Source organism: Gavialis gangeticus, unplaced genomic scaffold (assembly GCF_001723915.1).
Source record: "Gavialis gangeticus isolate Ggan-Ray unplaced genomic scaffold, GavGan_comp1, whole genome shotgun sequence".
Classification (NCBI taxonomy): Eukaryota; Metazoa; Chordata; order Crocodylia; family Gavialidae; genus Gavialis; species Gavialis gangeticus.
In genome coordinates this window covers 115,163,853-115,189,107 of record NW_017729022.1, presented here as the reverse complement: position 1 = coordinate 115,189,107, position 25,255 = coordinate 115,163,853, and the positions used below count along the sequence as shown (strand labels likewise).

Sequence of the window (25,255 nt, the reverse complement as noted above, 5' to 3'; positions counted from 1 at the left end):
CAACGAGTACTTCTTCGACCGCAACCGGCCCAGCTTCGACGCCATCCTCTACTACTACCAGTCCGGCGGGCGGCTGCGCCGGCCCGTGCAGGTGCCCCTCGACGTCTTCCTGGAGGAGATCCGCTTCTACCAGCTGGGCCAGGAGGCCATCGAGAGCTTCCGCCAGGATGAGGGCTTCATCCAGGAGGAGGAGAAGCCCCTGCCGCGCCACCACTTCCAGCGCCAGGTCTGGCTCCTCTTCGAGTACCCCGAGAGCTCGGGGCCGGCCCGCGCCATCGCCATCGTCTCCGTGCTGGTCATCCTCATCTCCATCGTCATCTTCTGCCTGGAGACCCTGCCCGAGTTCCGCCAGGACAGCAAGGCCGCCCCCCCGACCGGCTTCGGGGAGGCTGCACTGGTTGAGGACCCCCTGCTCCTCTTGCCGGGGCCCGATGGCACCCCGGGGCCGTCGCTGCCCCCAGGGGCCACCGCTGGGCCCTTCTTCACCGACCCCTTCTTCCTCATCGAGACACTGTGCATCATCTGGTTCTCCTTCGAGCTATTGGTGCGCTTCTTTGCCTGCCCCAGCAAGCCCGAGTTCTCCAGGAACATCATGAACATCATCGACATCGTGGCCATCATCCCCTACTTCATCACGCTGGGCACCGAGCTGGCACAGCAGCAGCAGAAGCAGAGGCAGCAGCAGCAGCAGCAGCAGCAGCCTGGGGCTGGCGGCAGTGGGAATAATGGGGGCCAGCAGCAAGCCATGTCACTGGCCATCCTCCGCGTCATCCGCCTGGTCCGGGTCTTCCGGATCTTCAAGCTCTCCCGGCACTCCAAGGGGCTGCAGATCTTGCGAAAGACCCTCCAGGCCAGCATGAGGGAGCTGGGGCTCCTCATCTTCTTCCTCTTCATCGGAGTCATCCTCTTCTCCAGCGCCGTGTACTTTGCAGAGACTGACGACCCTGACTCCTTGTTTACCAGCATCCCGGATGCGTTCTGGTGGGCGGTGGTGTCCATGACCACCGTGGGCTACGGGGACATGTACCCTCTGACGATTGGGGGCAAGATCGTGGGCTCTTTGTGTGCCATTGCTGGCGTGCTGACCATAGCCCTGCCCGTGCCTGTCATCGTGTCCAACTTCAATTACTTCTACCACCGAGAGACTGACCAGGAGGAGCAGAGCCAGTACACCCATGTCACCTGTGGCCAGCAGCAATCTCCCTTCTCTGAGCCCAAGAAGGGAGATAGTACTTCGTCCCTCAGCAAATCGGAATTTCTGGAGGCAGAAGATTTGGAGTCCATGAAATATCCCAACTTCATTGCAACCAACAGCCAGGGCTACAAAGAGAAGAAAATGCTGACAGAAGTGTGACAATCTTCTCTTTTGGGGTGTGGATTAAGACTCTTCCTTTTCATAGCCCTTATCCCTATATCCAGGATCCTGTTGTGCTGCCTGTTCTGCACATGCAGCTGAATACGGTCAGGACAGCACATCAGATTGTGAACCGTGATCTTGAAAGCACAGTGATTGTAACTGGGGCACTCTTGTCCTGACTTGCCATGCCTCGTTAGCTTGTGCAGTCAGATGTCCTTGCTTTACTTTGTGGGGTGCTCTTTCTTGTCCCCTTACCCTTCCATTTTATGGCAGGAGAGCGTGCTTTCGGCCAGTAATAGCATTGAAGACTAATATTTCTCCCTTGCACAAGAGAAGCCACAGCTATGTTTGCAGCTAGAAAGCCAGGCAAGGAATAGTTAAGAGGGCTGCAAACATCTGGCTCAAGCTGTGTCCAGAGCTCCTGTTCCAGCACTGTGCCCTTGGCGCTGGGATCGGTCACGCCTGCCATACCATAGCCTGTGCATAATGGAGAGGCTGTATCCAAGCATCACAGTGTGTTCTGCAGCTTATAGGGAAATTAAGCAAACAGATGTCTTCCCCTGACACCTTTTGCTCTGTTTGCTTATAGATGCACAGATCCAGGAGCACTTTAGTTTCTTAACCGGTTGTGAGGATTATTGTCCCAAATTTGCCACAGCTGATGTGTTCAAAAACAGGCCTTTTGTGTTTAAAGTCAATGGGCTTGGTAGAGACTGTCTTAATTTTTTTGTTTTAGCTTGTTTGAACATATCTTTGTTTACATTGGGTGTTACTTAGTATTTATTATAGCAATTAAATTTTCACAGTAAGTGCCTTCCTATGCAAGGCATGTTTGAAATGATTCATTTTACCATGAATGTATCAAATAACAATGTTTAAAAGTAACGTGCTTTATGTGGCAAGTGCCCAGGTCTGTACTGGGACACCCTGGGAACAATTGACTTCAGTGGGGTTTGCCAGGACTTGTATAAAGTAGGGAACTGCTCAGTGATTTGGTTATACTGCTGAAAATCCCTATTGTAAATACACTGCCCTGGTGCAAATCAGGAATTGTACTAGTGATTTGTATTAGTGTACTATTAACTGGGGGCATAGGTGTTAGGGATTTGCATTGGCACCAGTTCAGATTTTCCCTAATTCATCTGAATAAATCCTAAGAGCAGAATAGTGATCTCTCAATTGAGGAAAAAGCTTCATGTTGAGTTGAAATTCCTGTTTTCTAATAAATGCTCAAAACAAATAGTTTAGATGGAAAGTGAAGACACACCTATTCACATGCTCCAGGTTTTTGTGAGAACAACTTTAGTCAGTGATGCCAAAGGCACATCTTGGTCTGATGTATTGCTTTGTCAATACACAAAGGATTTGCATTTCCAGATTTCAGAATGTATTATATATTGCATGTAACACATGTAATACATAAAACAACATGCATAATGGAATATAGTGATGCAATTATACATTTTCTGCATATTCTATGTAGTGTGTGTGCCAACCATAAAGCAGGGCTAAAGAACATCTATTTCATGCTTTAAGTTAGTCAGAACTATGTGGGTTGTCAGGCAAGATTCATGTGCACCTTTGGGTCCCTGTTGATTTCTTGTTGTTTTGAGATCTTGCTCTGTACCTTGAATTAATTCTTTATTGAGACCTTTGCTCACATAGACCCTTGTCCCACACCAAGAACCTACCCCTGTGCAAACTCCACCTGACTCTCTCCCAGAGCTCCCCAAGGACTTCATAGGGGTTCTGGGAGGATGCAGGGATCTCTTTGCACAGGTGCAAATGAAGGACCACGGCATTAGACATAAAACCTTTCCCCACTGAAGTCAATAGGAAAAGTCCCATTGTCTTTTTTGATGCAGAAACAAACCCTTAAACCTGACCCTAGATGTTGCCATTCTCATCTCCCACTCAAACGGTGATAGTTTTTCCTGAACAAGGAGTGAAGGATGGGCTCTACTGATACTTAGGGTCAACTCCAGGGGCTGCCCTCAGCTGGTCCCTCCCTATCTGTATTTTGTCATGCAGCCCACATTCAAAGCTGTTCACATTTTGTTTCTTGTCCCATGAGCAGAGCCCTTCTATGAATTGGTCCTCAAGCTGCTTATCTGTTCATATGTATTTGATTTTAATTGGGGGTCATAGAGGAAATTGGGTACATAAGGGCCAGAAGTCATGAAGAAGGAATTGTGGGATTGCTGCTGGTAGACTTCCTGTGCTTGTGGCCTTATTTCCTCTCCCCCTTCCCTGTGGAATTCCAAACACTAAAGGGAAGTGTGGATGAGGAGGCAACCAGGAGTGCAGCATTGCTTCTTGGGTTGGGCTGGACGGCCATTGGGGGTTGAGCATAGGGGTTCATGGTGCTTTGAGAGCCTTTCAAGGGTGTGCAGGGTGCTACAGCCATGATTCACAAGATAAACCCAGGGATTCCAAACAGAAATCCATAGTGTCAAAAACATTCAGACTTATTGTGGTCTTTTTGAGTTCTTTGCAACAAAAGAATTTCTCTGTTATGTTTCTATAGTCAAAAAATGAGGGAACACTAAGAGCTGGCATTTTCCAGGGGGTGCCTTGAGTCTAATGAGGGGTGCCTTAATTTGAAAAGATTGAGAGCCACTGGTAGATTGTCAGTGAAAACAACTAATAGTGTAGTTAAAGACTAAAGGCCTCTTTTTATCAACTATTAAAGCGAGCAGCATCAGCATGTCATCCCAATGAAAATTAATAGGACTTAAAAACGATTTGCAAGGTGGGACTTTCAAGTGACTAAATACAAGCTGTTACGCTGATCTGTTAAGAGAGTCTAGTAAATAGCTATTATATTATGAGATTGTATTTCAGAAAGACTTTAATAAGATTAATTCTTTTTTTTTATATGGAAGAGACTATTTTTGCTTGAACCTCTGTGTAGTTCTAGCAGGTGCACGGTATTTTGGTGGATGAGCCGGCTCTTTTGGAGAAGCAGTGAAAGGTAGCAGAGGTGTTCATTCTCTCTCTCTCTCTCTCTCTCAGTAGAATGCCCATGTTCGGGGTAGCAATTAAAAGTTTCCTGAAACTGAGATATAAAAAACTCAGGCTAAACCAGAGCTGAGGAGAAAGGGACACAACATGCTGACTCAAAGACAGAAGCAAAACTCTTCAGTCTGTTTCTTCCTTGGTTTGGACTTCCTCACTGCTGCCTGGCAGAAAACTTAGTTTTTAAGGGTGGATTGTTCTGCAAACCTGCATGGTTATGTGACTGGGCATTTAGATGAAAAAGAATAAGAGATGAAACAGCTGATAACCAATAACTGAACTCCAGTGTCTCCTATAAAGCTTTCTCTAGTTTTCTGGAAATTTATTTTATTTAGAGGAATGCTCCTAATTGGTTGTAAATTGGTATGCATGGTGTTTGTGACATGAGTAGCTTTTATAGCTAATAGAAATATCTTTACACATTTAAAAAAAACCCACACAGATTAAGAAAAGCAAGCATTGCAAAAAATCTGAAGTTTCTGCAGATACAACACAGTCTTTTCAGAACTTAATAGTGAAGTGGACTTTGTGGATTTTCCTTGTCCTAGTAGAGACATGCAAACATGGAAGAGAGAACTAAATATGCTATAGGAATGCCTAAATTCAGATACTTAAATAAAGGCAGTCTGATATACAGGTGTGACGAACACCTGTCATTCCCATTGACTTTAGTGATGTTTTCATATGGAGCATCTTTGGATTATTAAGCCATTTAGGTGTCTAGGGGATTTAGAAGCAGGATTTTAAAAGCGTCTAAGTAGTTTAGAAGCATAAAGTCCTGTAGACTTTTGCCAAGACTTAGGCTTCCAGTCACGTAGGTGTTTTGGAAAGTTCTGTTGTAAGGTCCTAACTTCAAGCACACCAATTCAAATATCTGAGAGAAAAAGTTGCTGATTTGTCTTGCTGTTTTCCCTTCTTAAGTCAGAGCACATCTTTGTGAAGCATTTGTGGAAAGTCGGCATCTCCAGGGATTTGTTTCCATAACAACCTCCCAGACTATTTCTCTGTACCTTGTGACTTTGGCTACAAGCAAAACACTGGCTAAATATTCCAACTTCCCAGACACAAATGCCCCATTATTACAACTGTTTGGAGAAGTGGTTTCTTTTGCTTACCAAAGAAGGTGTGCTCCCATCCCCAAACACCTCCTGCTTCTGCTCTGTATGCAGTCAAGACTGACAGACATTACAGATGTTTGATGGCAACAGACAATGCATACAGGAAAAGGGGAGGCACTTGCATATGCTACTGCAAATGGTAAGAGGGGAGGAGGGGTTATGAAAAGGGTGTCCTGAGGATTGTCAGTCAAGGGGCTGGGCAGGGTAAAAGGCCTGTAATTCTGAAATCAGTTGGATGCCAGATCCTGATATTTGGGGAATCAGAAAGTTTGAATTAAAAAAGAGGGACAACTTGATTATCCCAGCTGAAAAAACCCCCCAAAAACCCTTTGCGATTGAAAAGACCTCTGATTGTTTCTGAGCCTTTCTGCTGAAGAGGGTACCTGGTGCCCGGTTTGTGACCATCAGTGGCCTGGCTAGTTTCCCAAAGGAATATTTTGTAGAAAACAAAGACAGGGCAGATTAATTATTTGATTTTGTTCTTGGAAGCTAATGTACATAGCTTTGAGGTAAGTTTTGCATTCCCTTCCTACCAAAAGTGTTGCAATCTCTCTTTTTTTTGTGCCTCGCTTTTCAGGTTACAGTTTCTGCTGGTAAGATCAGCGTCTGTTGCAGGCTGTGTGGGGCTGAAAATAGATTGACTGGTATTCCCTGCCAGGCCCCTCCATTTAATGTAAAAAGATTCCCATGAAGACAAAGAAGCATGAGTGCAGAGGGAATTCAGCCCAGCAAGATGCAGGGTCAGGAAAGAAGCATCTTCCCCACTGTGCTGGAGTGAACACAGTAATTCCCAGAGGAGAAGAGCTACAGCATCTGCTAGGGTAGCAAAAATAGGTAAGCATGTTTTGCTTGCTTCTATTAACTAACTGCTTTTTTTTTTGCAATTAATGGGAAAGATTTTCTAATTAAGATTTACATCCTGCAGGGAAAATCTTCTCCTAGGTGAAGGGAAAGAGAAAGATAATGGGAGATTCTGAAAATGCCATGCATTAGGCCCTCCTCATCTGCTGGTACAAACTGGTGTAAATAACAACCTTGAGCACCACACTGCTCTCTTGATTTGCAGTAGGATTTGGCCCTACAGCTTTGCATCAAGAAAAGACATGTATTCTTTTTTTCTAAAAATGACTTTTGCTTGTTTTATTTTTGCCAAGCTTAAAAACAGAGATCCTATTTACATCAGGGAAATGATCTGTGGATCACAACAGGTGTTACCTATAGCGTTCCCACATGCCCTCTTCTCAGTTATAGCAATTTGAAGTATGTCGTCTGAAGTTACTCCACCAAAGGCACTGGAATCTCTCCAGGTTCAATCTGACAAGATCATTCTTACTTGTTATATAGTGTCAAAAAAGTGCATAGAAGTCTGCAGACAGTGGACCAGATTTGGATCTGAATTGTAATAGAGTAAATCCACAGTAACCCTTTTCACAGGAATGTACTGAAGTATTTTCTTCTCAGGGTATGTTGACATGGTGTTAGACAGTACCACACGGAAATACCCAAGCTCACTCTGTAGGCACTCTACAAGGACAGTAGTGTCTCAGTGTTTGCATAGCATTGTACCTGGGCTAATTAGACTTGCTGAGAAAACAGTGAATGCCACTGTGCTGCTTCTAGTTTGGGAGCTAATGCATGCAGAACTAGCTCAGATCTCCACATGGCACTGTCTCCCACTGCGTGCAGTGTCTCTTCTCCTAAGAGCTTTCTGGCCAAGGTCCATATCTCAAAAACATTACTCTCTGCACTTACTTTTGCATTCATGAGTCAGGCTTCTGACTTCTGGGACATAAGGTTAAGCATGGGAACAGACATTTGCAGGATCAGGATTGAATCTTGTAAAATAATGAACACCTCCTGGAGTGTGCTGAGTGCCTTCAACTACCCTCTAAGTCAACAGAAGACAAAGTTGCTCATTAAATCCCAGAAGGGGCTTAGCAATATATAGGATCAGGGTCTAAATAAGACGTGAGCCAGCAGAGGAAGGAAATAAACTCAAGAAGAGATCCTGGAGGAGGCAGCCCATGGCTTCAGTAATGGGGCTATGCCATTGCTTTCCTTATTAAAGTGCATTGGTTACATAAGGCTTAGTTGTTCTTTGGCCTTTTGTTTGTTCCAGATAGGCCAGTTTGGGGTCTGCTGTCTTGGCAGAAATGCCTGGACACAGTAGGGCTGCTGTTTGCAGTTTCCAAGATAAATGTGGCCTTAGTCTTGCCTACTGCATGAGGATTTGCTAGTTGCTATACTATATAGAAAATGAACAAGTCTTCCTTCTTGTGAAACAGGGGTGGAGACAGATTTTACTTTGTTAAGTTGCCTTTTTCTCAGTGATTTTTGTGGAGTGAGTTGGACGCACAGGTTTCCACATGCAGCTTAGATTACAGACAGAAGTATAACCAGGCAGCTCTGAGCCCTGGGCAGCAGTGGTGCACAGGGCAGTGGCAGCTATTGGGCTGCTGTTGACAGTGATATAGTCAGCCAGCAATTGCAGTGGCTGCTATTTTTGCATTTCCCCCCTTGGTGGGCAGCTGGGGTTATTGCCTCAGTCACCCTCTACCCACATCCTCTTTAGTTATGTTACTGATTACTGAAGCAATCAAAGACAGTGCTGTCTCATGGGTAGAGAAAAGGACTTCCGGGAGAACTTTGGTTTAGTCCCTGCTGCCACTGACTTTCTGTGAAATCTTGGCCATGTCACTTATCCTCTCTTTGCCTCTGCTTCCTCTTACGTGAAATGGTTGTAATGGTGTTCACCAGTGCTGTAGCAAGGGGGGACAAGTGGGGCAACTGCCCCAGGCACCGAAGTGAAGGGGCATCAACAGGCTACCCAGCCGGGGCAGGGTATGGAACAGAGCTATGAGCAGTTTGTTTGTGGGGGTGAGGGGACAATGGGAGGGTGACTCCTGCCACTGTGTGCACTCCTGGGCAAGCATGGGGGGGCAGTGCCCCCCAGATCTGTGTGCAGGACAAGGGCTGTCTGCTGCTGCAGGTTTTGCCCCAGATGCCAAACTTCCTTGCTATAACACTGGTGCTCACCTACCTTTTTAAGCTGCTTCAGAGCTTGCTAGCTAAAAGTCTGTGAATAGCAGAAGAATTTAATTATTATGACCTACAAATGCTTAAGAAAAATGATTCTGATGCCTTCCCACTTTTATACAGACATTGCTCCACTGTCTGCAGGTAACTTTAGATTTAAGTGAGAGGAGAATCCAACCAAATGTTTTTGGGCTAGCGCCTTAGAGTCTAGCTCATAAACTGCTGTGAATAAGTGTAGTTTCCTTGACTTCTGTAGGGCTGTACTGGTTTGCCCTGAGCAACCCAAGAACCTGAGAATCTGTCCTGTAGAGCAAAACGTGGCAAATTCTCTTATACACTTAGGAGAGAAATAAAAATGGTATTTAGAAGAAAACTGGAACATTCCTGTCTCCTCTTACTGTTAGTTGAGACATCTGTTGTTTTTCAATTAGCATGATGGGATCCATTTTCAGTAAACAGAGATACGGCTCTTGTGTACACTAGTGTAGTTTTGGAATAACTCCACTGATGTCAATGAAGCTACCACAGATTTATCCTGGTGAAAGCTGAATCAGTCTCACCATCTGCTGGGCTTTCACTAAGGAGCCCTGTTGCTATACTGCACCTGTGGCATAGGGGTAGGTTGTACTACTCACATTTGAGGCTACATTGTGCTTTGAACTCATCTGCATTCATTACTGAAATCCCAATTATGGGTTTGTCTGAGGGCAGAATCCAGCCTCTTATGGGGAATATAGTGTTTCCACGGGCACTGGTCTTTTTTTTTAATATGAAATAATTGCCCATTCTGTTTCTCGGGACTCTTTCCCATTACTGTTCTCCCTAGCTTTAATCTGTTGCTGTGCTCAGTCTGCATTTCCTGAGGCTTTGGTTCCTCTCTGAAGCAGTGGTCTTCCCATAAACTCATATTTGCACCTGAGACCAGAACCCAGCATGGAGATTTTATGTACAAAAGACCCAATCCCACTATCAGTGTTTGGGCAAAATGGCTAGGGTCCTCAGTGGAATTTCTGAGAATGCAGGGAATATGATCTGAGTGGATCAGTAGCTGAAGTGGAAATGGAGACAAATATGAACTATCCTACAATTTTTCCCTTTAGTGTCATCCATTGTGTTGTGGCTCTGGAAAGAGCCATGGACCTGTGGACCATAGATTCCCCTTTATTGTAGAATATTGAATGTAACACTGTCAGGCCACATTAATATCTAGTGTAACTCCACTGACTTCAGGGATGCTTTTCTTGAAATGGGAACATACAGCACTTAAAGCTCTCTAATTCCCATTAGCTGGATTGCCACATGGAAAATTATTAGTGAAAAGATGGAGAAGATGGAAAATAGCAGAACTGTGAAATGGGTAAAGAACTGGTGAAAGGGAAGATGATACAGGTGTTGTTACAAAAGAGAAGTCTAAGGCTGGAGAAAGGTTACTAGTTGCTCAAGGATCAGTGTCAGGCCTGACCTGATTTGCTAATTTCGCTGGTGAAGTTGATTGGCACAAAAAGTAATAGTATGTTGATGAAACTCAAAGGAAAGAGATGACCTTGGTATACAGGAGGCTTGGGATGTTACACAGAGAAGACTGGATGATATTGGGCGCATCTACACATACAAATAATGTGGGATCAGTTTTAGATTAAACTGACCCAGGCAGGTGTCTACGTGTGCGAGGTCTCAGCAGCAGATTTGCAGATCATGGCAGCTAGGGCTGTGCAAAGTTTTGGTCCCTGATTTGATTTGGTGGAGATTCGACCCAATTCAGTGGCTGAATCTCCAAATTCGAATCAAATCAGAAGAACCTTTAATCTCTTCACATCAATTTGGAGAGATTTAGAAAGATTCAGAGATTCAGACATAGACACAGATTTAAATGTTTTTTCTACGTACCTCTAGCTACCAGGCGGCTCATCAGCACTGTGATGGTGGGGCAGATGGAGCGTCCCACAGGAGTGCTTGGCAGCAGACACAGAAGCACTTCTGGTCCACTTCCAGGTCCTCCGGGGAACATGCGGGGGGGGCCCACACCTCCCTGGCTCGGCGACTGCTTTCTCCTGGGTCTGGGGGGGCACCCGGGGTCCCCCCATGGCCAATCTCCAAGCTGGGGGAGCAGGGGCATGGGGGGAGGGCCCTGGTAGACCCGGAAGTTGACCGGAAATACTTCTGGTCCACTTCTGGGTTTGCCACGGAGTACGTGGGGGGCCCCCCGCGTTGCTGTGGGACACTCCATCCCCAGCATTGCAGCATTCACAAGCCACACCCGGTACTTCGAGGTATGTAGAAAAAACATTTAAAGCTGTGTCTATGGCCGAATCGCTGATTCTCCAAATCAGCATCAAATCTTCAGATTCTGATGTGGCCAAAGCAAATCGGGGACAGTGATCTGAATCAACGAATCAAATCACTGTCCCTGATTCGGGCCGAATCCGAATTTAAATCGAATATGGCCCATTTCACACACCCCTAATGGCAGCAATCTGTTACTGCTCCTGGTGGCCCTGTAGTGGTCCCCTGCAGAAGTCAGGGGGAGGGTGCTAGTCCAAGGGATGGCAGGGAGCACAAGCTCAGACATTGCTCCCTGTCCCTGGGGGGCTGCCTGCTGCCAGGGTGGGCTCTGCCACCAGAGTCTGGGTAGGGACAATGGCCTCCTGCCCTGGCGACAGGAATCATCTGACCCCTGCTCCCTAACGGGGGCAGGGGACTTGGAAAAAGCTGGAGGGGAGGGGCAGGTCCCAGCTCCCTGTCCTGATTTGCTAGTGGGGCAGGTAGCAGTGAGCTCCCTACTGGGTGGGGATTCCCTTCCCAGCCTGGAGCTCGCTGCTAGCTGCCCCACCAGCAGATGGGGCAGAGGGCTGGGACCTGTCCCAACCCTGTACCTCTTTCCAAGCCTCATGCCTCGATCACCCGATCAGGACACAGTGCTCGGCCTTGCCCCTGACTGGTCCCAGCCACTGCTCTGTGATTGTGGGGCAGGGGCTGGAGAGCCTGTTCCCTGCCCAGCTTCATGGTCATGGAGCTGGGCAGGGAGCAGAAGCCTATTCCCTGACCTCGTGGGCAGGGACTATACAATGCTGTTGCCTGTAATAGCAAAGGACTGAGCTTGATGGAAGAGCCCCCTTCCAGCCCTACACTGTAGTGAGTTATACCACAGATAAATTTGAGATATTGAATGTTTGCAGGATCCTAAGATGCACCCTGACAGCAAGCAACTCAGAAAATGCTATATGAAAGCTGCTGTGCTTTTTGTGTTCAAAGGGCTAAATCTTAAGATTCCTATGAGTTTAGTAGGTACAATGTGAAATCTTGTGTGTGCTGAGTAGCACTGACCTTTTGCCACAGTGCACTGTTTTGACCACAACCGATCAAATCCTGTAGTCCTTACTCAAAACGTAGTAAATTGAGCTTCACTCTTAAGCACTGTAGGATTTGCCTCACTTCCAATGCTTGCTACACACACACACACACACACACACACACACACACACACACACACACACACACACTATTGCTACACACACACACACACACACACACACACACACACTACATTACATTACATTACATAATATAATATAATAGCTTCTACCTAAAGATATGGGAAAGACTTATAATCAGAACAGTATAGTCATTTTCCCCAAACATTGAATGGAACCTATTGGGAGGAGGTAGGAGGGTAAGCAGGTGTAGAAGGTTGGGGTAACTCTTTAAATGAGTATCATTTCTCAGACTTCTGGACTCTAGCCAGGAACAGGAGCTGAAATACCTTGGAAAGCCCTTAAGTGTTGCAGTATGGTAGAACAAGGTTGTCTCTTGCATTCTTTGTCATTGCTTTCCATTCCTTTATCCCTGGCAAGGAAGGGCATTTATGAGTTCTTGTTGAAAAACACAGAAAGTAGATGGGGGAAAGTACCCAGTAGGTTTCACTGGGCCCATAGTACTGTAGGGGCCAGTTTACAAGACTGTTTTTCACTTAAAAAAAAAATGGCCACTAAAGCCAATTGACAAAAAATAAAGCAAACACTGAAACTTTTGTTATTCTCTCGGGAACCTTTCCTGATGACACTGACCTCATCCCTGCTGGATCTTATCTGAAAGTTGTGCATTAGCTGTGTAGCATATGACTGCATAATCATATGGTCATTTCCTGTGCTCTCCCCAGCTCCTACTTCATGGTCATGGAGCAGGGAAGTTGTTTCTAGCTCCTTTTTGCCTTACTTTGTTGTCCAATTTGGCAAATGCTTACTGCCTGTGTAGCCTGTTTGGCTTTCAGTTGTGTTCTAGCTTAGTCAGAAGCTGTGGTCTTGTATGCAGAAATGATTGGTGATGGATGACACCCTCTGGCCTGCATTAGATGGGCATGGACTATATCAGTGGTGCTCAACCTTTTTCCCCAGTGGGCAGGATGCGCAGTGCCTAGTCTGACTGTGGGCTGGATTGTGGTTCTGATCCAGCACTTGGGACTGGTGCAGGGGCCACCTTCCAGACATGGAGAGGGGTGGAGGGGCGGCCAGTCCTAAGCCCAACCCCACAGGGGGGAAGGAGGCTTCACTTGCCCCATGAGGGAAGAGTGTGACCCAGCCTTGTGGGGCACGGCCTGACCCCAGCCTGGCTCCATGGGGGTAAAGGGGGCATGGCCTGGCCCTGCAGGGGGGAAAAGGGACATGGCCCACTCTGCAGGGGGGAGGTGGTGCAGCCTGTCTCTGACTGGGCATGCAGGGCTTGGGGTTTGGGAGTTTGGTAGGGTGAAGGTGGCCGTATTAATGGACACTGCTCCACTGCCACCAAATTTCCTGACCTGTGGGGAGCACTGAAGGCATAAGCAGAGGGAACAAATATTATTTGTGGGGGCTGAGTGCATGTGTGCATGCGCACCCCGCCCCCCACCCCCAGGTAAGTTTGTCATGGCGTGGGGAGACAGATGGAGGCCCCCGAGGTGGGGGGGGCAAGATGCCCCCCATGACTCCCCCAGGGTGCATGCAGTGGCGGAACCCTCCCCCCCCGATGAGCTTCCTGGGCTCTGACTGTCCCATGACCCAGACTGGGGTCCCATTCACCCCAGCCCCTGCCTTTGTCCCACTCCTTCTCACACTGTGAGGGCCTCGATCTCTTCCCAGCCCCTCAAGCCCCTGCACCTTCAGAGTACACTGAAATTTGCCTGGATGCCATGCTGGGCAGTAATCCACACGCCATGGCTGCAATCCTTTCTGCGCATCTGAGTGTGCATGCCCCCACTCCCCGGTGCAGCTGCCCAGAGCCTGTGGCCGGGCTGCCATGTGGCCTACCTGCTGCTCCATGTTTGGGGGAGCTAAGCCCCATTAGTTCTGGCCTTCCACCACTTATGACTGCAGGTCAGGTGTGATGGCTTTGTGGGCTGCATTTGGCCCACATGCTAGAGGTTGAGGACCCCTGGATTAGGTTATTGGAAAGGTCCCTTCTGACTTTAAAATTTGTAAATATATTTTCTTTCACCAGAACACTTCTGGGCCACACAGGGAATGTAGTGTGATGCCATCTGCTCTCTGATGTTCCACAGTTAGGGCCAATGTGTGCATCAGAGTGAGTAACAAAGCTGCCCCCTGAGCTCAGGAAGTGACCTTTGCTCAGCCTTACTGCCAGCACCACAAGTTAGGGAGGCTCCCTTTTCCTGTTCCAGCACTGTGCACCCATGAAAGGGGGAGGAAGCTAGTTTGCTGTCTGTAAAAGGGAACTGCTGAATGCTGTTGTTCTTGTTGAAGTATTACTGATATGGTTGCTGGTAAGCAGAGGTGTAGCCAGGCAGTTTGTGTAGCAGCATGTGAGGCACCAGCAGAGGCCAGGAAGATGATGGTGGTGCTGGGCTGGCTGCTATTTTTGGACCATCCCCAGCTTTCCCCCTCCATTGGGTACCTGGGTTTGGTACGCTGCCCCACCACCTTAGTTACACTACTGTTCATAGGAGCTGTAGTCATGGATCAGGCTCTCACCATGCTTGTTGCTGTACAAACACAGAACTAACAGAGGATCATTGAGTGTACATTGCAATAGGCTCTTTCCTCTTGGAGTCCTAAAGTGCTTTACAAAGGAGTGGAGGATACCATCATATTCCCATCGTAAAGAGGGAGGAAATGAAGCCTGGAGATATGCTGTGTCAAGTCCACAGCAAAAAGCAAAAACTGAAGGCGGTAAAACTTTTTATCCCTAGATTGATATGTCAGCCACAGAGCCACACCTGCTGCCTTTGTTCTTCCCATCTTATTTCATAGTCTGAAGTATTTAACATGGGAAGGGAGTGGAGAAAAGAACAGGGGGGCAGGCCCTGTTAAACACCTGCCACACTGATTCGTGTGGACAGGGCCAAGGGGGTGGGGTTGTGCCATTCAGATGACCTGCTGGGCATGTTTGTTTACAGAGATGATAACCCAAACTCTTTTTGGTTTTGGCAGCATTGCAAGGGCAACATTTTCATAAGGGTGAACCACTCTGGAACATTTTATCCAAGGTGCAAGTCGCTAATATTCCCTCAATGAGAAGCAGATTTTTCTATTGTAGTTTTCACTCCTATTCTTGTAGGCAGTCCTGTTCCATGACTGAGAGCTCATCAGGAGGTGAATATGCTTAGCACAGTGCTGCCATTACACAAAGAGAGGAACAGCTGGTCTGAGAAAGAAGCGGCATAGTCATGCATGCCACAGCACTCACATCCACAGGCACACGCTAGACCGGGGAGTTCTCCAGTCAGACTGTTTCAAGCTTGTCTCCGGTGCCTAGTCTTGGGCACGCAAGGGTCCGTGGGCTTAAGAGAGGGCATAGAGGGATGATCCCAGGTTAGTCCCTCACTAATTTATTTCTGGTTTGCATCATGCATGCAGGTTCAGGGAAACGAGGGCATGCTTCAGTCTCCCTCCATATGTCCCTGTGCTTGGACATGCTGCTGCAGTGCTATAAAGCCCTCAGAGAAGGACAGATCTCTATTTGGTCCTCCCCCACTATTTCCAATAACAGTATACCACACAGGCACTTCCCAAACCTAGGCCTTTTTCAGTCTTGATGTTCTACAGCCATATTTAGATCATCTTCTTCTGTTCTAGCCATTCTGACTTTGGAGAAGTCTTATTGATTTCCTTTTTTTAGCATGAAAAGATCTCTGCCCATTTTCCAACAGAGGAGTATGCAGTCAGATCATTGCATCAGGAAGTCAGAGCTGGGTGCACTCTTTCTAGAATTCTGGAGTCTACCTCTTGCCGTGCAATTCTGTTTTTTTCCACTCATGCATAGGTTCAGCACTAAGCACTTTTGATTTTACTACTCTTGTTTTCCTGTGCTGAAGGTACACTAGAACAATACACACAGTGTTGACTGGAATATTTTTGATGGAACATTGTGTTGAAAAAATACCTTTTTCATAAATTCATAGACATTCGGGTTGAAAGGGACCTTGGAAGATCATTGAGTCCAACCCCCTGCCCCAGGGGCAGGAAGTCAGCAGGGATCATAGGATCCCAGCAAGATAAACGTCCAAATGTCTCTTGAAGGCATTCAAAGGAGGTGCTTGAATCACCTCTGGTGTCAGTCTATTCCAAACCTTGGGGGCTCAGGCAGTGAAGAAGTTCTTCCTTATGTCCAGCCTGAAACGGTCCTGGAGGAGTTTGTAACTATTCAGCCTTATCATCCCTTGGGGCGCTCTGGTGAACAGACATTCACCCAGATCCTGGTGGGCACCCCTGATAAACTTATAGGTGGCCACCAGATCACCCCTGAGCCTGCACTTTTCCAGGCTGAAGAATCCCATGGTTCTCAGCCTCTCTTTATAAGGTCTGTTTTCCTGACCTCTGATCATGTGCATGGCTCTCCTCTGGACTCTGTCAAGTTTCTCCACATCCTTTTTGAATTGTGGAGCCCAAAACTGGATGCAGTACTTCAGCCTCACCAAGGCTGAGTACAAGGGGAGAATGACGTCCTTTATAGGTCTTTCTTTTTAGACCCAGGAGGTCCACTAGTTCCCTGGAGAGCCAGGGGGGCTGCTGTGCCCTTTTGCTGCCTTTCCTCCGAGATGGAATAGACTTTGCTTGTGCATCCACGATCGCTCAGCCACTGAGCTGAGGAGCAACCACTTGTCCTGAACTCCCCTGACTTTTAGGTTGTGGCCCGTTAGGGCCTCACTGACAAGCCTCCTGAGCTTGTCAAAGTCAGCTTTCCTGAAGTCAAGGACTTCTATGTGCTGACTGACTTGCCAGCTTTACGGCAGATGGTAAAGGTGATCAGCTTGTGGTCACTGTCACCCAGCTTCCCTTTGATCATTAGGTCGCTGATTAGATCGTCCCCCGTTGCAGAATCAAGTTGAGCAGTGCTTTACCTCTCATCAGCCCGTAGACTTCCTACGTCAGATAGAGCTCATCCACGCATGAGAGAAAGCTTTGTGACTGCCCTGATTTGGCTGAGTGCTCTTCCCACGAGATATCTGGGTAGTTGAAGTCTCCCATGACAACCATGCACTGGGATCGTGTGGCCTCAGCCAATTCCCTGGTGAATTCCTGGTCAAGCTCTTGATCCTGGGTAGGAGGTCTGCAGTAGACTCCCACCATTGTGTCCCCTGTGCTATGTTCCCCACGGATTTTAACCCAGAGGGTCTCCAGTTGTCCACCCTGGGCACCAATGTCGACTTGCAGGGATGTGTAGCTTTCCTTGACCTAGAGAGCTACACCCCTGCCCCTTTTGTCCGCTTGATCTCTCCTTTAACCATCTATACCTGTGGCCCAGTCGTGGGTGGAGTCCCACCAGGTCTCCGTTATCCGTATGACGTCATCATTATTTGTGTTAAGTAGGAGGACAAATTCCTCCTGTTTTTTCCCCAAGCTCCTGGCATTTGTGTACAGGCATGCAAGTGTCCCTTTGGGGCCCTTGCCTTGCCTACAGCTTGCTCCAGGGATGGGGCAGGGATGGGCTCCCTTAAGTGCCTTGGCCTGCTGGCTTTGCAAGGGTTGCTCACAGTAGTCCCCCCATCCCCCGGCAGGCTTAGTTTAAAGCCCGGTGGAGCAGGTCAGCCAGTCTGGCTGAGAAGAGCCTCCTCCCCAGGGGAGAGAGGTGGAGGCCATCTCTTCCCAACAGCTTGTTGCCTCTCTCACCAAAGAGTGGACTGTAGTCGTGGAAGCCAAAGCCTTCCCAATGACACCAGCGCCACAGTCTTTGGTTTGCTACCTCGATCCTCCTCTCCTTCCTCAGCCCATAGCCTGAAACTGGGAGGATCAATGAAAACACCACTTGCGCCCCTAACCACTTAAGCCCTGCTCCCAAATCCCTGTAGTGCTTCGTGATCTGGCTGGGATTGTTCTGAGCCATGTCATTTGTGGCCACATGGATAAGGAGCATAGGGTAGTGGTCATTGGGCTGGAGGAGCTCAGGGATCTTCTCTGCAATGTCTCCGATTTGGGCTCCCAGGAAGCAGAAGACATCTCGGGCTAAGGGGTCGGGGTGGCAGATTGCCCCCCTCAGTTCCCTTCAGGATGGAGTATCCCACAACAAACACACTGTGTTTTGTCTTAGGGAGATCGGGGGCAGTAGCTACAGTTGAGCCTGTGTTGTCTTCAGGAGCTGGCAACTTAGCAGGCTCTGCTGGGGTTGCAAGAGGTTTGTACCTGTTGCAAAGCTCCAGTGGGGCAGGGTCCTTGGTGCAGTGGTCTTGGGGCCCTTGACCACCTGGGTCCAACCCCAGCATGGGAGGTCCCTGAGTCCTCCCTTGTCCTGGAGGGTGACTGTGGTCTATCCTCTGCCTCCAGGGGGAGAAAGGCCTGGCAGTAGGAGTCTATCTCCAGCTCACCATCCCTGTTGGCATGTAGTCTCTGGACTGTGGCCTGGAGCTCCTCCAGCCGGCACACCAGAGACCCCAAAAGGGATCAGACCTCACAAGGGGAGGTGGCCGTGCTCCCGGACACCAGAGCCTGAAAAAGTATCAGGCAGCCCCCGCAGCCGAGAGCCAGAAGCTCCATCTGCATGGAGCCCAGAACCATGGGCTCCGTCTGGGTGGAGGCCTCTGAAGAGCCAGGGTCGGGGGCCACAGACCCTGAGAGGACCCTCGGGTTGCGGTGCATGCCCATCTGCATGATGCCGCTGGTAGGCCAGCTGCAGCTGGGACTGCCTACCCTAGGCGGCTCACAGGCAGGGCATCTGGCCCTCCTGCTCAGCCTCCTGCACAAACTTGCTAACTTGTGCGCCCGGCCCAGAAGCGTGCCTGTTTGCGCGGCCTGTTCGCAAGGCTCTGGTCGTATGGCTGGGTGAAGTAGGAGCCGGGGAGAGGGGTGTGACCCTCCTCATCTTCACTCACACACCTCCCAGCTGGCTACATCCCTCCCACCATAAGCCCCTACTTACTTGCAGGCAGGCTGGGGCTCATTGGGGATCCTGGGTTCACCAGGGTGCCGCGGGCTTTCACCCACACGTCTCGCTCCAGAGCCGGGACCCTATTGCGGCTTCTGCTATTGTTGGGCCCTTTTTTAAACTCCGCGCATGTGCAGAAGGGCTGGCCAGTGCCGCGCTGTTCTTGGGGGGGCTAAGAGGGGTCCTTCCTCCCCACCGAAGGAGGGGACAAGTGAGTGGCTCGTGCGCCAGCAGCCTGGTCATGTGGCTCCCTGGGGGGCTGGGCTAAGTAGGAGCCGGGGGAAAGGGGGTGTGACCCTCCTCGTCTCCACTCACCCACCTCCCAGCTGGCTATATCTCTCCCAGCACGGACCCCTGCTTACAGGAAGGCCGGCCAGGGCTCATCGGGGGTCCTGGGGTGTCTCCTGGGGGTCCCTGGGCTCATGGGAGCGCAGCAGGCTTTTTCACCAATTGAACCTTTTTTTTTTTTTTGATGGAGCATTTTACTTTCAATGAAATGTCATTAAAAAGTGAAAAACAGTGTTTTGAAAATAATGATCTTGATTCAACATTTGTGGAACCTTTTAATTTTGTTGTTTTGAAATGACTTATTGTTTAGAAATATATTTACATTCCAATATTAAAAAAGAGAATTGAAATCAGTTTCTAAGTTGTTAAAACAAAAGATTTTAACCCAAAATAAAATATTTTGAATGTTTCATTTGATGAAAAATATCCACATTTTGTCTAGATATGGGACTGTTTTATTTTCAGTGTATTAAATTTCTTCATGGACTAGAAAGTCATTTTTGGCCCCCTCTAATTATAATAATTGTTTGTCCCAGATATCACTAGTAGAGTGATACATGGACATCTATTCTCTTTGCATGTCCCTGTGGTATTGAAAGGGAATGGGGCATGGTGGGAGGTTGGAGAAGGTAGTTTGGGCTGAATCCCATTGCATGTCCTGCACCTAAATGTCATATGCATGCACGTGACTTTAGTTTTCGGGACTTAGAGGTCTGAGGTTCTATTTTGCTTTGCTGTCCTATGTACATACCTACCAGAAGCAAAGAGGTGGTTGCATCAAAGGAAAATCCTCCCATATTCTAACTCAATAATCTAGTGGGTATGGCAGTAATTAGAGGGGATTTGAATCCGTATCTCCAGCACAGTGCTTTGTTTACCAGGCCACAGGTCAAACATTATTCAGCTCTCCTCTTGAGGCTAGCTTTGAAGCTAGCCTTGCATTTAATATTCATTGGATGAAATGTGCAGGGAAAGTTTTTGCTCCATTAGAAGCTAGAATACAGGCCCCCCTCCCTTGCAGAGCAGCAGCTGTCTTACTGATCTGGCTTATTCATTTCTTTCCTGGTCCAACGTTACTCTCTGTCTTGGCTGCCCATTTGCAAAAGCAGGGCTGCAGAAGAGATTGGATAGCCTGTGCCCTAATGATTAGGGCTCTGTGCTAGGGAACAGGAAATGCAAGCTTCAAACTCCTTCCGACTGAGAGGAGCCTAGATGCTGCATCTCCTGTTCCCTTGATAAGTGCACTAACCACTTGACCATTTGATTAAAGAGTAGGATGGTACTTTTCCCATCTCCCACTGCTAGCTTTGGGTTTTTGTGACTTAAACACATAAGGCTGGGTAAGTCCTGAAACTTATCTGCTTACAGTAGCGTAAGGATGATGATGTAGCCATGATGGACCAGAAATTATGTAAGGCAAAGATTTCTTAGGGTGATATCTTTTATTGGACCAGCTATGTAGTTGGAATAAAGTTAGAGCAGCTTTTCAATACAAGACATTCTGTATCAGGTCAGGTCTGTGTTTGAAAGCTTCTCTAACTTTTTCCCAACTACATAGCTGGTCCAATAAAAGGTATCACCCTCAGAGACCTTTTTCTGCATAGACAGAGCATGCCCAGTGGGTGTGCGCATGCATGTATACCCAGAGCTATGCATAGGTGCCAAACTATGCATAGGTGCCAAAAACTTCAATTACATGGCTGTGCAATTTAAGATCAGAAAGTAAAATTAGGATGTAGCCCTTTGAGTCTAAACATAGAGAATTTATACATTCCTAGGTTTCAAGTGTGGATTAGGTAAAAAGGCTTTTCTCATGCTTGGTCATAGCAACTGTAAGAAAGCATCCCGGGGTTAAAAGGTTGTATAATTAACCCAGACCACTTTGTAGTGCAGCGTGCTTTGATGGACTGTGCTGTGTCTGTGAATTACATGTTCATGTATAATGTTGCCATTAAGAGAGGCTTCATGCAAAAATCATCAGATCACTGAGAAGAGAGAACATACGTACCCATGAATAATACATGTTCCCTGTCTCCATGCAGCAGGTAGTCCTTCAGCATCTTGTTATCCATATATGTTACTAAATAACAAAACAAATTCCCTGGTTGTAATGGGAGGAAGGATGCACGTATCTAGTAAGAAAGGGTGGTCCTTGCTGTGCTATTCAGTCTTCTGCTACTCCTATATCCATATACCTGATTCAGGGAAGTCCCAGTGACACACAGACCCCATATATTGAAGTAGATAGGTGGTAAACCTTCCTTGAATGTTAAGTATGCCTAACAAGTTTGAGCAGGGAATGTCAGAATGGGCATTGATTACCTGAGAATTGAATCAGTAGGCTAAGAGCAAAGAGACCATAGGCGAAGGATAAGAAGGATGGTTTTATAGCTGCATTACACTGACCATTTGGGTTTGGTTCCTGGCTCTTTCATCAGCCTCTTGCATGACTGTGCAAAAGTCCCTTTGGGTGTGCCTTTAGCATGACTGTGTGCCCTGCCCACATGTTTCCACACAAAGGCTCCAAAACTGGTAGAATACCTTGGAGACTTTTGTGCAGCATCCCCCAAAAGCTGCTTTCAAGCACCTTGGAGACCAAGATCTCAAGAGCATCCACAGAGGGATGACCTCTGTGAGAAAATGGTGAGGGGGCTGGGGCACATGACTTATGAGGAGAGGCTGAGGGAACTGAGTTTATTTAGTTTGGAAAAGAGAAGATTGAGAGGGAATTTGATATAGTAGCCTTTAACTAGACAACTAAAGGGTGGTCCCAAAAAGGATGGAGCTAGATTGTTTGCAGTGATGACAGAACAAGGAGCAATGGTTTCAAGTTGCAGCAAGGGAGATTTGGGTTGGATATTAGGAAAAACTTCCTCACTAGGAGGGTGATGAAGCACTGGAATGAATTACCTAGAGAGATGGTGCAATCTCCATCTTTGGAGGTTTTTAAGGCCTGGCTCAACAAAGCTGTGGCTGGAATGAACTGGGTGGGAATGGTCCTGCTCTGAATAGGGGGTTAGACTAGATGACCTCCTAAAGTCCCTTCCAACCTTAATTTTTTATGACTGTATGACTTTGAGGTATCTTCACTGGCTTATTTCTGGGTTTGAGCAGGACAGATGCGGGACTATCTTGGGCCTGAAGAAGACACTTCTGTGGTATACACAAGCCCTTAATCTCTGAGGTCTATGTTTGTGCACAGCACAACACAGTGCCATACAGAGACACCTGAGCTAAGTGAAGGAGCAAGCCCTGCTTTTCAGCAGACCTGATTAACTCAGGCAGAGCACTGAGGTAAATTGGCTATACTGCTTCCAGTACCTGGACTTGCTCAGGTAGTTCATATAGCACTGATTTGTGCCTTGCAAATACTTTCTCTCCAGCTCAGTTCCTCAGGTGTAAAATGAAGTAATAGTCCTTCATTTATCCATCCCTTCTCCCTTTCGAACCTCTAAACTCCTTGGAGCAAGTAAGTTCTCTTGCTGTTCGTACAGCACCAAGCACAATGGAGCACCACTCTTGCTTGTGGATGCCAGGCATGACTGGAAGAGTGGTTAATATATACACAGAGTGGTTAAAATGAAATGAAAAGGGGCATTTTGTCTCCAAAATCAATAGCGATGTAGTTGAATATGAAAAACTATCTCTGGTGCCTGCTAGCTTTGTGTTGGCTGGGGCCTGGTCCTTCAATGTGCTGGTGTCAAGGGGAATCTGTTTCTCACAGGATCAAGCTTAACATTATGCAGGCTGTAGCCATGTCCTTTGTGATTTTCCATTCCCTTGTGCACAGTTCTCTGTGATTAAGGGCTGTTAAGCATTTCCAGTGGACAAAGCCTAGGATTGACTTATTGCTGGGATAAATAGAAAGCTGGCAGCAAAGGTAACTGAAAGAGGCTGAGGTTGACTATTCTCAGCTTGTCTGGAAAAAGTAAATCAAAATACGTATAGGAGTCTTTCATCCTGAGACTGCTGTATGCTATACAGATGTAAAAGCAAAAGGAAATAACAATGGAGAAGCTGGGACAGAGCTCACCAGTTATTTCTGTCACAGTTTTGTATCAGCTCTTCAAGTATTAATGTGACTCAGATGCTCGCTTCACACCAATGTCAAGCACTCCAAATCTGGCAGGATCGTTTGATCATTTATTTTTAATGGCATCTTTAAAAACCCAGCATCTGATCCTCCTAAATGGTCTGCTGGTGTTCATGCCTTTAACTCCTTTCAAGGAGCACAACAGTACAGAACAGACAATTGCAGCTCCTCGTATTTTATATTTAGTTTATGTATTAGTAATTCAGCAGCAGAAAGTGTGTGACAAGGATGGGATGAAATCTACCACAAACTCCTTACTGCGATAAATGACTGAGATGTAGGAGCTAGTTCAACTGCACCTTTTCTGGGTGGGGGGCTTTACATGGTTGGGTGCCAGTCATGACACATCAAGTAGATTTTCTGAAATATTTGAAAAAAAACAGGTTTTATACTCAGTGTATAGTAAGTTGGTCTGAGGTACGTGGGTCCAGATCTTCACGTGGTGTAGTGGGCTGGTGTAGTTCCACTGACACTACTGGATTTATGTTGCTTATGTACTTGGCCAAGGGTTGTTGCCCACTGAAGGACTATTTATTCTCTGCTTGTTTTCTGTTCAGCACCCACCACAATAGAACACTTGGTGTTAGTGCATCATAAATATTGCAGTATTGTTAATACTATATTTTCTTGCATAGATACAACCCCAGATAAGATACACAACTTGGAAAGGCAGAACGAATTTTAAAAAAGACTTTTCCATGACAGCCTCTGCCAGGGGAAAGAGAGAGAGTCCACAGCCAGCAGCAAGGGAGCCTACCATGCAGCTTTACTTTCACTTTCCCTTGGCAGAGACAAAAAAAATGTTATTACTGTATTTTCTCATATGTAATGTGCACCCGAATTTCCAGCATCTGGATTCTGGGAACAAAGGTGGCATCATATGGGAAAAAAAATGGTAGCTGATGTGACCATTGGAACAGTTGACATAATGCAGGAACACTGTAGACATCAGCATTTTTTCATTGTTTTCGTAACAGAAAAAAAGAAATTAGCTCCTGTTTTGAGTGCCCAGGGCTCAGTCCTGCAGATTGTCTTGGAACAAAACCAAAATTCTCCTGGAATTTTTGTTGGAGTTTGGGCTGGGTGTATTCTGCCAAGGGTTTGTGTGTCCGAATGGATGGATGGTTGGCCTGCCACCCAGGAGCCCTGGATTCTGTTTTCTGCTCTGCTGTGGGTCTGAGGGCTGGCCTTAGATGAGTCATTTCCCTCTTTCTGTGCTTTGCTTCCCTGTCTATAAAATTATCTTCATAAAGTTCTTTGAATTTTTTAGTGCTAAAATTCTCACAGAAAAACCAGGAGGTGTGGTGTCATTTCATTTTCTCCAAACTGATTTTCTCCTCCTTTTTCTGATGCTTTATTTTGCATCAAAAATCAGTGCTCACAGCCCTCACTGTGACTGGCTGCATGACTTTTAATAAGGACATTAGCTTTTCAGCAGTCTTATTTCTGAATTTCTTCACAGCTTCCACTTATCCAAATGTAAGGCAAATGAGATGCTACCAATGTTTCCTTCCTCATGAAATAGAGATATTGGGAGTAACCATCGCTGGTGTGTTTCCACTGAAATCAGTAGAACTGTACACTGTGTAAGTCTTCCATATGGTGAAGGTGGGCACATAAAATTAACTAAAATAGCCAGAATCAAAAGTTTTGTGCTTAGCATAAACCTAACTGTAAGTGGAATTGTGTACGTTAGCTTGATATGCAAAGTATGCAATGAATGTAGGGTCTTCAGTCTATTGGCTTATATCTGCTCCCATTGGAGTTAATGGGATTTTAACAGATTTCTATGTAAGCAGTATTAGACCAGTGTCAAGCTTTTTTTTTTTTTTAATTTCACCTGAACTCCCCATTTTTATTATTATATAAATATAAAAATGGCATTGAAGACTTCTCTGATCCCAAACTCACTGTGACCAAGCCCTGACTGAAGTTACCGAGCTTTTGAACGAGCCCTGTGTCTGGAGGGCGAATACTGCTTCTGAGCATGCAAATTGT

General features: G+C 46.9%; 1 protein-coding gene and 1 long non-coding RNA gene across 2 annotated transcripts in view; both read left to right on the top strand.

Annotated features, from left to right (window-relative positions):
• Position 1: 1 nt before the first annotated feature.
• LOC109296445 (potassium voltage-gated channel subfamily A member 6-like) lies at positions 2–2,817 on the top strand (the record flags this gene model as incomplete). Its single annotated transcript, XM_019515855.1, has 1 exon — positions 2–2,817. A coding segment is annotated over one exon (1,353 nt), but the record flags the coding sequence as incomplete, so codon positions are not given.
• A 1,075-nt stretch (positions 2,818–3,892) lies between these two features.
• Positions 3,893–25,255, top strand: part of LOC109296564 — a 50,482-nt gene continuing 29,119 nt past the window's right edge. Inside the window, exons 1-2 of the long non-coding RNA XR_002096986.1 lie at positions 3,893–5,632; positions 6,071–6,327. This is a non-coding gene — a long non-coding RNA (uncharacterized LOC109296564). The remainder of the gene's footprint in view (positions 5,633–6,070; positions 6,328–25,255) is intronic.